Source organism: Ovis canadensis, chromosome 12 (genome assembly GCF_042477335.2).
Source record: "Ovis canadensis isolate MfBH-ARS-UI-01 breed Bighorn chromosome 12, ARS-UI_OviCan_v2, whole genome shotgun sequence".
NCBI classification, from domain to species: Eukaryota; Metazoa; Chordata; class Mammalia; order Artiodactyla; family Bovidae; genus Ovis; species Ovis canadensis.
In genome coordinates, this window is record NC_091256.1 from 67,081,751 (window position 1) to 67,097,317 (window position 15,567).

At 45.4% G+C, this 15,567-nt stretch overlaps 1 protein-coding gene across 1 annotated transcript in view; it reads left to right on the forward strand.

The window, feature by feature from the left end:
- TNN (tenascin N) overlaps positions 1-15,567 on the forward strand; it is a 59,711-nt gene that overhangs the window by 8,508 nt on the left and 35,636 nt on the right. The window contains exons 5-6 of the mRNA XM_069546121.1: positions 1,025-1,114; positions 11,752-12,015. Of these exons, the coding sequence (XP_069402222.1) occupies positions 1,025-1,114; positions 11,752-12,015 (354 nt within the window). The remainder of the gene's footprint in view (positions 1-1,024; positions 1,115-11,751; positions 12,016-15,567) is intronic.

Consider the following 15,567-nt stretch of genomic DNA (forward strand, 5'->3'; position numbering starts at 1 on the left):
GAAATGTTCTTCCAAGTCAGCTAACCCCTTGGAAGCCTCTGTGTCTCAGAGGGGATTTGATGGCAGACAAGCTTTCTTTTTGGAAGAACTGAGTGTGTGTCTGTGTGTATGTGGTGTGGGAGAGAGAGAGACATTGAGAAATTGGTTGAACTTGGTTTGTTCAGTGCCATATGTGGAAGGAGTTGAGCTAGGCAGCCAGGAGTGGGGCATTCCTCATCACAGGTGACTGAGCAAACACTGGAAGACTGGAAATCAGATGGCTGCCACAGTGGGGCCACACAGGGCTAGGTAATGTTTTGTGGCACCTGAGGCTTGCAGTTTTCAGGACTCTCTTTAAGAAAAGTGACACATAAGCATGAATGCCCAAGCACATGGCCTTGGAAGGGGCTGGTGCAAGTGAGGGGCTCCTTGGTACGTCCCCCTCTGGGGTTTTGTCCTGCCCTCCACCCTCTGATTTCTGTCTTGAGAGGTTATCTTGGGGTTCTCAATGTTTTGTGGGGTGTGCCTCATACATTCTACCATTTGCCTGCATCTTGTCACCAAAGTCTGAATTTTTGTGCCACGAGGAACAAGCATTCAGGTGGCTGCTACAGAGAAACAAAAAAAAATTAAGAACAAAAAAGAAACAGAAAAGGCTGAGTAAAGTGAAGCCAAAAAAGAAAATGAAGAGGAAGAAGTTAAGTGAATTATTACAATAGGAAGGAAAGAAACTTTTGAGGGAAAATGATTGTCGGGAGCAGAAAAACATTTGGGATATAGATACAATTGGGAAATATGTGCTTAATGGCCCAAGGAAGAAACCGGAGCCTCATCAGATTCATCTCGGCCATTCTGGCCCGTAAACTCCTCAGTTATGCCTCATGTTCCGCTGGTCCTGCAGCTCTTCAGCTGTCTTAGGTAGGCTGTAGTCTTGAGGGGAGATGCACAGCCCTGCCCCTCGCCCTGCCAAATCCCCAGAAGAGCAGTGCTGGGGCTCCAGGGTCTAGAGCCCGTACTCAACCTGGCATTGGCTGCTTGTTTCCAGGTCTGCAGCCGGGGACGGAATATAAGATCACAGTCATCCCCATGAGGGGAGACCTCGAGGGCAAGCCGATTCTTCTGAATGGCAGGACAGGTAAGAACCACGTGGAGGCACTGTGAATGCACCCCATGCTCGCGTTCTGCTATATTCGTGGCTGACTCCTCTTTGGATAAAAACTCCGTACTTCTGTGTACAGAGACAGCCAGTCTCTCTGTGCACTGACATTTCTCGGGGAGGGTTGTGGGGCAGGAGAGGGGAAGCAAACTTCTTCTATCTCACATTTTTCTTGCTGTTGAAAATCTCCACCTGGCTCTTGGAGTCAAGGGGATAGGCCATTTCCAACACCTTTCTGCTTATTTTAATAGCTTCAATCACTGGGTTCTTTCCAAGGCATTTATTATCTTGGACTTAGGCACACAGCTCCACAGTACCCAAGACAGGTGATTTATAACTTTTTTCTTGTCATTTAGGTGTTTTTTCATGACAAACACACTCAGGGAGTTTGCTTTAAAATGTCAAGAGATATTAAAGACTTTCGCAGGGGACTAGCAATAGATTTAGCATCTGTGGATTAAGAAAATATATGATGACAAATGTTGCTATGAATCAGTAATATTTGACAGTAAGTTTGTAATTTATTAATCAGAAAAGAATTTGAAATCATGGTAGTTTTATATGCAAGATGTCCTATGTAATTTTTAGTTTTTAGACAGTGCTTGAGCCCGTATTGAATTGTGAGCCTCGTGCAAACACTCTGTGCTCCTGCCAAGTCACACTGGGAGGCTGTGAGCTTGATGTCGCTGAGTAAAGGCTAATCCTTGGAGCCGGCAAAGAAGGGATATTTGAATTTGGAGACTTTCTTGAAAAGTTTGGTAGTTCTTTTCAATTCAGTCCTGGCAATAGCTGGTTGGGGTGGTGAGAATAAGAATGACATGGTGCAAGAATTGAATTCACTGTTTTGGCTGCCTAACAGATTGCATTGCTGGGATGTGAAAGAATTATATAGTTGGGCAATCATAAAGGATAAAATATACATTAATTTTTTAACCATACAGTGTGTACTGTGCAGCCTGCATGAACGGTGGACTAGTGAATCACCATCAGTGAGTTGGAAAATGGCAGGTCTTTCCTTGCTTCTAGAGGCTTTTTCTTTAGCTGTGAATTAATCGAGAGCTTACCATGCCCCAGGCATTATACTAACTGTGCACTGCTCATGAATTATCTCATTTAGTTCTGATTATAATCCTGTGTGATAGGTCTTATCATTATTTTTAAGTCACATATGAAACAGCTGAGGCTTAGAGAAATTAAGCTTAAGATGGCCCAGCTTGGAAGTGACAGGGCTGGGACTGGAACCCAGGATGTCCACTTTGGTGGACGCAAAACTAAAAGGGCACCTACATTTATTTCCCTGTTCATTGTGAAATTGAAAGTTTCTGTCATTCAGTAGTGTCTTTTGTGACCCCATGGACTGTAGCCCATCAGGCTCCTCCGTCCATGAAATTCTCCAGATATGAATACTGGAGTGGGTTGTCTTTCCCTTCTCCAAGGGATCATCGTGACCCAGAGATGGAACCTGAGTCTCCAGCATTGCAGGCAGATTCTTTATTATCTGAGCCACCAGGGAATTTCTGGTTAATTTTCATACTCTTTACTCCCTGACTAAAATTCTGTGGCTTCTCCTTGTCTTGGGTAAGATAGATTCGTTTTATCTTGGCTTCTGTTGGCCCATCCAACCTGGGCCAGAATTTCCCCCCAGGAAGCCTTCCTGCAACTGGACTCTTCTTGGGGTTCCCTAACACAGAAGACTTCTCTCTACCTCGTGGGTTTGTTCGTGTTGTTACCCCTGCCTGGAAAATTCTCCACTGTTATCTCTAGCTGTCAATTAAGTCAGTTCAACAAGCATTAATTGCTGAGTATCATTGGGTCCTAGAAACACGGTTCCTCCAGATACATAGATGATGAGCCCTGGTCCCTGCCTTTCAAGGGCTCACAGAAGTAACGTCACACATCCCTCCAGGGTCAGCCCCTACACTGGCCGCTCCGCTGAGGTCTTCTAGGACCATGTTAAATGGCAACCATCTGTGCCCCTGAATTTCTAGAGCATTTAATTACAAATGGCCTTGAATTGCCAGTTAAACTTTCAAGTGTATTATCCTAGCTAGAACATGAGCGTTCAAGAAGTATTTTTATTGCTTATTATATTCTAAAAGCAGGATGGGATATTTTATTGGATTGCAAATAAATTTGTATTATGTGCCTTATTAACATGACAAAAAAAGACACAATAATTTCTAAGGTCAGGAAACACTCTCACACCTGGCTAGACTGTTAATGTAAGAGGGAGGGGAAGAATCTCTCTTTTCTCCAGATGTTTTGCATTCCATGAGATGGAAAAACACACTGGAATATAAGAATGGTATATGCACGTACAGGGTGGAGCTGGCACAGTTTAGATATTTTCCATTTAACGAATCACTTGGTGGAACTCAGACCATGGAAGAGAAAGTGTCGACTGGAAAATCTTACCCTGTTAACATGCTCAAAGTGCACTGAAAAGCACTTCTAAAAACCTCAGGACCAGGTCAGCTTCTGGAGAAGCACGCACCGGCCAGGCCAGGGTCTCCAGGGAGAAGCGTTCCCAAACTTCCCCATCAGACCCTCGCAGCTGCATCGCATCAGATGGCCAGAGAGGCAGGCCCCTCAGTGAGAGGTGGTGCTCCATCTGTAACGTGGAAAGTTGGACTGCATGAGTTTCAAATTCCTCCTCTTACTTTTTTATGTTTATGATTTTGTAATAACGTCTGTAATTCATGCCTTTCCATAGTGAGTCTGAAACAAAGGACCCCTTGCTTTTTCATAATCTCCCGTGTTCCCAGGCACATTAGAACATACGGTCTAGCATATTCACTTGTTAACAGTTTTCTCAGAACTTTTCCCCTGAGACTGTGCTATGAAATAAGTTTTGGCAACTCTTACTATCCTTTTCACTTGGTATTGCTTCCCATACACAGTGTTTCATTTGAAATGGCCCAGCCCCTAAAACTTTCCTTCTCTAGCTCCTTTTTGTTTCATGATGAGCTTCTGTATCATTCAGAACTCCTGTCTCTCACAGCCACCTCACATCTACACCCTGTAGCTGAAAAATAATGAGAATCTCTAGCCTTTGAGGCCCCACTGTGTTCTAGGTACAGAGGGGCTTCATGAACATTATCTTTGGTCCTTCTACTAACATTGCAAGCATTGTTATTCGCATTTTACAGATGAGAATGTTGAGGCCTACAAAGTTTAGGAGATTCAGAGTAAACTAGTGAATGACATTTGAGTTTAGTGTTGCTTTCCATATGCAAAGCTAGAGGAGGACAGCAGGAAGATGGACTGATCTCTGTGAGCACATTTTCTACATGTGATATCTTTTGAATAACTTTTTTGCCACAGTGAACAGCAGTGGAGGAGACCTGAGAAAACATAGCTACTATAGTTCTATACTAAAGAGGTACTATACATACCTCTTCAGTGAACTCACCTCCAGAATAGTAGTGTAGGCCCTGTCCCTGGTCCCTGACCTCAAGCCCATGTCTCCGTAGATTTTAGGCCCTGACTGTGCCCTTTTCCACTAAGCCAGCTAGGTGGCTCACATGTGGCTGTTGTGAATGGAGAAGGCTGTCCCTAAGCCTGTGGCCGTGGGTTGGAGCATGGACCCGTGCTGTTGAGTATGTCAGCATAGACCCAGGACAGCTGTAACCCTACCCAGCCATGTGGGGGAATCTTGTTATAAAGCAGAATAACCTGTCCTTACGTGCGAGAACTCCATAGTTACCTTTTCTGTATCCCCAGTTTGTAGATCTCTCTGAAATGGGCCTCACCTTTATTTGAGTGTGTGTGTGCTAAGTCGCTTCAGACGTGTCCGACTCTTTGCGACCCTGTGGACCATAGCCTGCCAAGCTCCTCTGTCCATGGGATTCTCCAGGCAAGAATACTGGAATGGGTTGCCATGCCCTCCTCCAGGGGATTTTCTTGACCTAGGAATCGAACCTGCATCTCTTATGTTTCCTGCACTGGCAGGCAGGTTCTTTACCATTGGCGCCACCTAATACATGCACTCAAAAGTGAACCTCTCCTATCAAGCCACATAACTCTTGTCTTAGATGTCCCTCACTCCCATGGCCCTGAGAAAGTTCCCACCAGGGCTGCTAGTGTCTAGCAGGTGGGAGATTGCAGCCTGAGGAGGAAGCTGGGGCTAGGGCAGGAGGGCCCATCTCCCAGTTGAGCTGCGGCTGTGACTCATCTCGGATCTGGCCAGCTGCAGCAGGCTACTAAAAGGCTTTGTTCCATGGAAAAGACTATTTATGTTCCCCATATTCGTTCTTGGCAGAGAGGGAGGTCTTGGTCCGGATAAGTTGGCTCCTTCCAGGGATGTAGTGCATTGTAGGGGGTCCTATCACTGAGACTTTCCTTCTACATCTGTATCTTGGCATCCGATTCCCATCCTGAAATTTACCAAGGAGAGGAGCAGCTCTTTAAAGAGCCTCTTAAACACTTCAGTTGTTGTTGCTGTTGTTAGGGAGTTGAGAGAAAGGGGGCAGGGAGTCCCAAGTTCCAGGCTGGCCTGGCCTCTCACTGACTCTATGAGTTTGGAGAAGTCACATGTCCTCTCTGAGTGAGGTCTCTGTAACCCTGACATGCTATGATTCTATTTTGCCTCCTATCTTCTCACTTCATAGCCAAGATGGCTTTTCCCTGGTTCTTCTCTGTTCCTGGGGTTGCTGGGACTGTTGCCGGGAGGAGGAGGAGCCTCAGGGCTGTGTGTCAAAATCAGGCCTTGTGCCAGAAATCTGTACTTCCCTGGATCAGTTCCCATAAACCTTGGTGGTAGCTTAGCCCTGTTCACCCAAGTGGGACAGATGCAGTCTAACACATCTCTTTAGGACTGTCCTTAATCCAGAGGCAGTGATGGAAAGAATTCAGTTTCTTTTTCTTTCTATCTTTTTTTAGAAAAAGACTTCCTTCATCTTTCTCTCTCTTTTTTTGGACTTATCATACTTTTATTATATGTAAAGGCAAGCCTGCCCTCATTACTGTTTATGTTAAAAAACGTTTTATCAGAGTATAGTTGCTTTACAATGTTGTATTAGTTTCTGCTGTATAGCAAAGTGAATCAGTTATACATATGCAAAATGGTACAGATGAACCTATTTGGGAAGCAGAAATAGAGACACAGTCATTGAGAACAAGTGTATGGACGCCAAGCGGGGAAAGAGGAGGTGGGATGAATTGGGAGACTGGGACTGACATATATAATATATACAACTATGTATAAAATAGTAAACTAGCAGGAACCTCCTTGATGCTCTGCGGTTATCTAGGTAGAAAGGAAATCCAAAAACGAGGGGATATATGGAAACATTCAGTTTCTTCTTTGAGGGTCATTCTCTAATCTTTCTGATCTCTGTTTCCCAGATATTAGAGTATTGTAGTGGCTGCCACAGAGCTAAACTGGTGTGTAATCCTAGAGGTAGCCCCTTGTCTCATGCTTATTCCTATGTGCTTTTTTTTCTCTAAGAAGAGGTGTGTTACATAACCTCACTTTTTGCAAATGACCTGTAAGACTATAATGTGTTGAAAAAGCCAGGTGCCATTGATTGACCACATACTACATGCCAGGTGCTTTTCATATAGTATTCTGTCCAACTTGATTATGATAACATAAGGCTTCCTCCATCCAGCCATGTGGATGTGATGGATCTCGACAGAGGTGCACATGCAGGCAGCCTGCACCCTACAAAGCTGTGGGCCTGGGCTGAGGGTCCTGGCAGCCATAGTGGCAAGCACGGGTCTGGGGCAGGGAGAGGTGGAGAGAGGCCTGCGGGTTGTACAGATGTGGGAGAGGATGGGGGCCAGGGACTTCAAGAGGCAGGACTCTCTGGGGGTTCCTCATCCTCACTTTGCCAGTCAAAGTGTCCCCACTCCCAACTGAGCACTGATTTCCCCAAAGTGACGTATTACCATTGGAGGCTCTCTTCATTTCCTCCCTGACATGTGCAGAATCATGCTTTGCACAGAAAGGGGTAATGGGGTGAGGAGGGAGCCCTCTCCCTCGGGGAACACACTTCCTCCTGAGCATCCTCGTAGAGCCTGCTTGAGCCTCCAGAGGCCCAGGACGAGGCCCTTCTGGTGTCTGTGTTCTGAACGCACTGCCCTTTCATCCCAAGAGGCCCACTCTGCCAGTGGGTGTGAGGTACGCCCAGCCCAGGTCTCAAGAGGTGACGGTCTGGAACCATGCCCTCTTTCTAGTTGCCCCTCCAGTCCCCCAGTGCTGCTGGATTTCAGGTGGCAAGGAATTTTCAGATCATACTTTATTTTATTTGTAACTTATTATTATCATTTTAGTAGTGGGCTTCCCTGGTGGCTCAGATGGTATAGAATCTGCCTGCAGTGTGGGAAACCTGGGTTTGATCTCTGGGTTGGAAAGATCCCCTGGAGAAGGGAATGGCAACCCACTCCAGTATTCTTGCCTGGAGAATCCCATGGACAGAGGAGCCTGGTGGGCTATGGTAGTAAAGAGTTGGACACGACTGAGCGACTAACACTTTCACTTTTTCTGCATTCTTAGTAGTAGTCATAGTTTCATAAGAAGAGGCTGATGGGGGCCTTTCCCTGATCGGTCTTGCAATCCCAGGGACATAGGTTCAATCCCTGGTGGGGGAACTAAGACTTCACTTGCCTCGGAGCAACTAAGCCTGCATGCGCAACCATTGAGCCCGCGCCACAGCTAGGGAGTCTGCCTGAAATCCCACATAACACAATGAAGGTCCTGTGTGCTACAACCAAGGCTGGATGCAGCCAAACAAATAAATACTAAAAGAAGAAGAAGAAGAGGCCAATGGTAGTGGTATAAGATGGAAATTTGTAATCTTAGGTAGATGGGAATGGATTCAAATCTTGACTCTACCAGTTACCAGTTAATAAGTCCAAAAGCAAACCTTTGATTCCATTCCTCTCCTCAGCCTCTTCTGGAGACTCTACCCTCCCTCATATCTCCCCATCTCTGTGTTTCCTGCCTAGAGAAGTTCCTTTAGCATTTGTTGTGATACCAGTACCAAAGATCTCCCCATCTCTGTAAATGTCACCACTTTCTGCAAATTGCTCAAGACCCAAGCCGACAAGTCATTATAGTCACGTCAAATTCCCAAGCGGACTCTGGCAGCTCTGTCTTTGCAGTCTCCCCAGTCCTCTTTCATCTGCCACGGTTGTCCACGTTCCTGTCATCTCACACATAAACTGTTGTAGCGGCCTCCGAGGGGACGCCGCTCTTGACCTGCGATAGTCTGTACTCTCTCCAGCAGCCAGAGGGGTCCTTTTATAACATGTCAGATCATACTATTCTGTGAACCACCACCCGCCTCTGCCACCCCCAGAAGCTTCTCATCTCATTCTGTGCAAAAGCCAAGTTGTTACAATGGCTTTCAAAAGCATCCCCTTGCCTCCTTAGCCTCACTTTCAGCCACTCAACCCCCTCCCCTACTCTGTCCTGATGCCCTGGCCTACTGCTGTTCCCCGAATACATGGAGCAGGGCCTTTGAACTTGCTGCTACCTTTGCCTGAAGTGAGGTCCCCCAGATTGTCCATGGCCCGATGCCTCTTTTCACTTTGCTGTTTGCTCAGATGTTACCTTCTCACTGGCCTTCCTTCTAAAATCCCAAGTATCTTTCTTCTCTCACTTTCTAGTTCCTTTACCTTGCCCTGTTGGGCTCCCTAACACTATCCCCACTTGTTTACTGTTTGGCTCTTCCAAGAGAAAGTAAGCTCCCTCGTAGAGGGTCTTTATTCTCTTCATTGCTTATATTAGTTTCCCAGGGCTGCTATAACCAAGTACCAAAACCTGGGTGGCTTAAAACAAAACTTGAGTGTCTCTTGGTTGTGGAGGCTGGAAGTCTGAAATCAAGGTGTCAGCAGGGCTACATTTTCTCTGACAGCTCAAGGGGAGGATCCTTTCTTGTCCCTTCCAGCCTCTGGGGTTTGTTGGCAATCCTTGTTTTTGTTTTTTTTTTCTAACTTTTTTGTTTGTATTGGAGTACAGTCTATCAACAATATTGTGATAGTTTCAGGTGGACAACAAGGGGACTCAGCTGTACACATACATGTATCCATTCTCCCCCAAACTCTCTTCTCATTCAGGCTGCCACGTAACATTGAGCAGAGTTCCCTGTGCTATACAGTAGGTCCTTGTTGGTTATCCATTTTAAATATAGCCATGTGTACATGTCCATCCCAAAGTCCCGAACTATCCCTTCCCCCCATCCTCCCCTCTGGCAACCATAAGTTTGCTTTCTAAGTCTGGGAACCTGTTTTTGTTTTGTAAACAAGTTTATTTGTTTCATGGCTTTTTAGGATCCCATTATATAAGGGATATCATGTGATATTTCTCTTTCTCTGACTTACTGAGAAGTCATTCTCTAGGTTCATCCATGTTGCTGCAAATGGCATTCTTTCGTTCTTTTTAACAGCTGTGTTCCATTGTGTGTGTGTATACGGATACATATTAATATATATCTTCTTTCCGTTCCTCTGTTGATAGACCTTTAGGCTGCTTCCGTGTCTTGGCTCTTGAGAACAGTGCTGCAGTGAACACTGGGATGCGTGTTCACACGTCTGTCTCCTCCTTGAGTGTCTTCATCTTGTCTTCCATTTGTATGTGTCTGTGTCCAAACTCCCCCCTTTTATAAGGATCGGTTCTACCACCCTAATGACCTCATTTTTAACCCTATGTCTCTAGACCTCTAAATGAAGTCACATTTTGAGGTGCTGGGGTTTAGTACTTAGATTTATCTTTTTGGTAAGGGGACACAGTTTAACTCATACCACTGCTGAGTCTCTGGCTCCAAGTAGACACTCAGTGTGATTGTTTAAAGAAGGAGTCAGGATCTATCATTTACTGTCTGTGTAGTTTGGGCAATTTATCTAATTTCTCTGAGTCTTGCATATAATTAGTGATCTCAAAATGGTAACCATTATTAATTTTGCAAACTAGTACATGGAGAACCTGGTAAATGCCTTATGTTGTTACTATGAGGTCTGATAAAGTCAGGAATTAAAAGCACCTGGCACTTGATATGTGGTCAATAAATGGCAGTTGATTTATTAAATAAAATATGCACTGTCTGGTGATAGAATGTATTTCATTTCCTTGCACACAAAACACGGCCACTGCGCTCAAGAAAAGTGCACTGATGTCAAAGAACATAGCTATGTAAAGTTGTAACTTCTCTCCTGGAAAATCCTTGGCCAGGAGAACTAGAGCAGGATGAGGAAGAAGAAAAACGCTTAGATTTCCTTTCTGTGTGTCTTCACCCAGAAGGATACCAATCTATATGTAAGACAGGGTCTTGGGGCAAGCATCTTTATCAGTGACCTTGATGGGTGCACTCAGATGAATCACTTATTAAGTTTGCAAATGGTAAGAACCTGGAAAGGAAAGTGGGCATCTTGGATAAAAGACTAAATTATAAATGGAATCTGTAAGATAAAATATAATGAGGATAAATGGTGGGTCCAGGACATGTACAATATGCAAAAATTGGGAAGATGTGGTTTAATGTGGAGATCCTCAACCTTTGATGTACATCAGAATCACCTGTGCAGTTTTGCGTATCTGTTTTTTAAATAGAGATGTCAGGGCATATCTCAGACCTTCTGAAGTAGACCCTCTGGTGCTGGTACTTAGTAGGTGTCCTTGGTTGACAAAGGTTGAAAACCCCTGGGGTAACTGGGACAAGTATGAAAAAAACAGGAATTTTCTGAGGCTCTAGGCTGAGGCTGTTATTGAGGGGTAAAGTGTCTGTGACATTTTGTTCTGGGTTAGTCCTTCTAGAATATGAAGTCTTCATGAAGAGGGATTTTTGACTGTCCTGTTAATTGGTGATTCCCGAGAGCCATTACATTCCATGCCATGGAATGGATGCTCAGTGAATTGTTGAATGAATGAATTGAGTTCTGGGAATTTTTCTTAGAAAAGGGAAAGACAAGAACATGTCTAGATGTAAATGCCGAGTCTAGAAACTAAGTGGGAAGTTGGTAATATAAGTTTATAATATGATAGAATAGATTTTAATTTACAAGTACATAAATTAGAGAGGTGAAGCTGTTTTGATTAGGGGAGAAGTAGGAGGAGACCAGGCCTCCCTGGTGACTCAGATGGTAAAGAATCCACCTGCAGTGCTGGAGACCCTGAGTTGGGAAGATCCCCTGGAGGAGGGCATGGCAACCCACTCCAGTATTCTTGCCTGGAGAATCCCCATGGACAGAGGAGCCTGGCAGGCTACAGTCTATGGGGTCACAAAGAGTCAGATCTGACTGAGTGACTAAGCACAGCACAGTACAGGAAGAGACCATCCACCTGCTGAATGGTCTCTGGGAAGAGGAATTAATTGTATTCTCCATGCCCACCAAGGGTAGACATACTTGAAGGCGTAGCCCCTTCAAGTGGCCACACTTGGAAGAGCTTTCTCTAATGTGTTCAGTGGTCTGAAAGTGGACATCCATCAGGAAGACCTTTCTCAGCTTAGGGTTCAAGCAGAGGCCAGTTGTCCCCTGTCATAGATGATGGAGAGTCTTGCATTGCACAGACTATGGAACCAGGTGGTCCAGAAGAATGCAACCTTGAAACATTTGTAACCTTGACCAGCCAGAGGTCTTCTCTAATTTTTCATTCTTGTGTTATGTTTATGAAGAAATCGATAGTCCAACCAATGTGGTCACTGACCGAGTGACCGAAGACACAGTGGCGGTCTCCTGGGACCCAGTCCGGGCGGTCATTGATAAGTACATGGTGCGCTACATCTCCGCTGACGGGGAGACCAGGGACACGGCGGTGCCCAGGGAGCAGCACAGCACTGTCCTGACAGGCCTGAGGCCGGGGGAGGCCTATGAAGTCTACGTGTGGGCTGAGAGGGGCAACCAGGAGAGCAAGAAGGCGGACACCGCGGCCCTCACAGGTAACAGGAGAAGGGGGGTCGTCTCTCATTCTTATTCTCTCCCGTCTCTAAATAGACTTCCTCATGGCAGGGTGAAGATTGATTCTTGAATTAAGAGACCAAATCCCACCTAGCACCAGCTCTTTTGTTTGCAGGTGTGGGGCAGGGGGTTGCCAAAGCAATTTTAAATTTCTTAATTATGAATTTTTTCCCCTTTTTAACCTCAAGCAAAAGAGACCATCCTTTTAGTTTGAATCAGAAGGTCATACTTTCGTGGGTTGAAATTCCACATGTGACTCTCTCAGAGCAGAGGAACACTTTCTAATTTTCATTTTTTTTGGACGTGAAAACTCAAAACATTTGGCTGACAGTGAATTTGAATGCTTATCTCAGCTGGCAGTGACTGCGCAGGCACTGTGTGTGTAATCTGGAGCTCTCTTTCAGACCATGAAAATGGTTTGCCTCCTGAGTCACCATTTACCAAATGTACCAGTTCTAACTTTATGCTTTCCGAAACTGTAAGGGCTCCCTTACGCCATCCCGCCATTCTGCTCGACTGGGGCCTGCAGGTGTCCTGAGGCTGCAAGGGGATGTATATTCCAGACATTCCTTCCGCTTAAACTCTCCTCTGGCACCGACTTTGAATTCAGAGAAGGCTGATCCTGGAGTCCAGTGGCGTCCCACACACGTGACGGGAATCCTAGTCTATCCTATTGATAGACTTCTGTTTTGGACAGCCTCTTAGTGTCAAGATGCTCAGAGAAGCTGATAATCAGTTAGGAATCTGGTTTCAGAAGCTTGACTGTCCAAGTTTTAATCTCAGCTCTACCATTTACTAGCCGAGAGATTTGGGGCAACTTATTCCACTTCTGTTCCTCAGATTCTTGTCTAGTAAATGGGACATGTGACTGTCTACATCACTGGGTTAGTGTGAGGATTACATGAATTAATCCATGAAAGTACCTGACATAGAGGTGGTGGTGGTTTAGTTGCTAAGTTGTATCCAACTCTGGGACCGCATGGACTGTAGCCCTCCAGCCTCCTCTGTCCATGGGATTCTCCAGGCAAGAAAATGGAATGGGTTGCCATTTCCTTCTCCTGACCCAGGAATTGAACCCAGGTCTCTTGCATTGCAGGCAGATTCTTTACCAACTGAGCTACAAGGGAAGCCCCTACCTGACACAGAGAGTGCTACATAAATCATAGTCGTGCTTATTTCTTGAAATGTGTCTTAGTCTGCTTGGGCTGCTATAGCAAAACACCATGGGTTGGTTGGCTTAAACAACAGAACCTTATTTCCTGCAGTTTTGGAGCCTGGAAATTCCCTTGATCTGGGTGCCAGTTGATTCATTTATCGGTGAGGGCCCTCTTCTCGACTTACAGATGCTTCCTTCATCTTTACATGCTGGAGAGGGGGAGGTTCTGGTCTCCTCTTTTTCTCAGAGAGACATTAATCCCACCATGAGAGCCCCATCCTTATGGTCTCATCTAAAACTCATTCCCTCCTAAGGGTCCCTCCTCCAAATACCATCAAATGAGGGGTTAGATCTTCTACATATACATTTTGAAAAGACACAAACATTCAGTGCATGTTAATCTGCATTTGACCTGAAAGCATTTCATGGTCCATAGCCTCCTGAGGCCACATGGTCTTTGTCTCCTCCAGGGGAAGAAGCCGTTGGCAGTAAGGGTGGTGAGATCTAGATTTGTTTAAAGTCAGGGTCAGAAAACCTTCTACAGAAGGCCAGAGAGTAAATATTTTCAGCTTTGGGGACCACACAGTTTCTGGTGGTCTACTCCACTCTGCCACTGAAATGAGAAAACAGCCATAGACAGTATGTAAATGAACGGGCATGACTGTGTTCTAAAAACACTTGATTTATGTCATTAGGCAGTGGGTCAGATTTGGCCGATGGACTGACCGTAGATTACCAGATCCCGGGTTATATTACATGTGGCCTACCATTTACCAGGATTTGGGGTGTTGTGAATAGAACATGTGGGTCAACCTTTCAAGAAAACATTTATTTATGTATTACTTATTTTTGACAATGCTGGATCTTTGTTGCTGTGCACGGGTTTTCTCTAGTTGTGGCGAGTGGAGCTAGTGGGGCCACTCTAGTCGTGGTGTGTGGGCTTTTCGTTGAGGTGACCTGCCTGGTTCAGGAGCACAGGCTCTAGGCTCGTGGGCTCAAGTAGTTGTGGTGCACAGGCTTTGTCTCCCTGTAGCATGTGGGGTCTTCCTGGACCAAGGACTGAACCCATGTCTCCTGCATTGGCAGGTGGATTCTTAACCACTGGACCACCAGGGAAGTCCCTGGGTCAACCTTTTTAAGACAGTGAAAGCTGTAATAAAGAAGAGGTTTCCTTGCTCGCAGGTGAGGGCGGTGTGAATAAGTACCACAGATTAGAGGAGCTACTGGTGTGGTACTGCCGGGGGTGTCAGGCACGGAGCCGGGCTCTGGGGATACAGAGGTAAAAGACATGGTTTGTGCTCATACCTTGTTCACAGTCCTCTGGGTAAAGAAGACAAGTGAGAAAGATAAAGTGCAGTGACTTATGTTGTATTAACATAACCCCGGAACTATGGGAATCTGAAAAAAGGTAGGGGTGAGAGGGCTCACGGCAGCCCACAGGCGGAGGGGACACCTGAAGAGTCTAGAAGGATGGGCGGCTGTTAGCAGTGGGAGCAGCGCATGCAGAGAAGGACGGGGAGGCCTGGCGTGCTGCAATCCCTGGGGTCGCAAAGAGCCGGACGCGACTGAGAGACTGAACAGCAAAGGTGTGGGAATATGACAGGCTGGTTTTCTGTCGTGGCTTAACATCAGCTTATCTTGGTAATGTTGTCTTCAGTGGTGTTTATGGTGGGTAGGTCTGTGAGAGGAGTGGAGTGTGGAAAGATGAGGCTGGGACAGAGAAGGCAGCTCCGAATCCCAGGATAAATTGTCCTTTCATGTCAGCTGTCGGTGGTACATTCTGAGCACCTGTGCTCCTTCTGGCATGTTCTCCCTTGTCTGTGTATCCCACCGAGCTGGCCTGGCCACCCTGGCAAGTTATGGTGTACAGGTCTGAAATAAAGCTGTTGTCACAGAAAGCTCAGCCTTTCAAGGAGGTGGTTTTTGAAACAGGAGATGCTAATCATGCTAGAGGCATGCTAATCATTATACCTGATTTCTTAGATTTTTGACTTTTTTAAGGGTTTACATTTTGAGGAGAAAGTGATATTTCATACCTTAAGTCGCACTTGTAATAGCAAAGAGCTCATATTTAAGATTTACTATGCAATATCTCATTTACCATTTATCATAAACAGAGGTAGGTACTGATATTTCCTTCTTTGTAGAGACAAGGAGACCAAGGTTTAAGTTGTACAGTTTGTTCTAAGTTGGCAACCAGGAAATAGTGGAACCCAGGTTTCAACTCAGTTTAACTGCATAGAAACTCAGACAAGTAGGATTATTTTTATCCACCTAGACATCAAATAAATTCATTTTGAAAGTCTCCCAGCTCTCTGGCCTCAGACAAAATGTTTTATATGGAAAGAACTGACAGCTTCTACTTATTGGATATTTT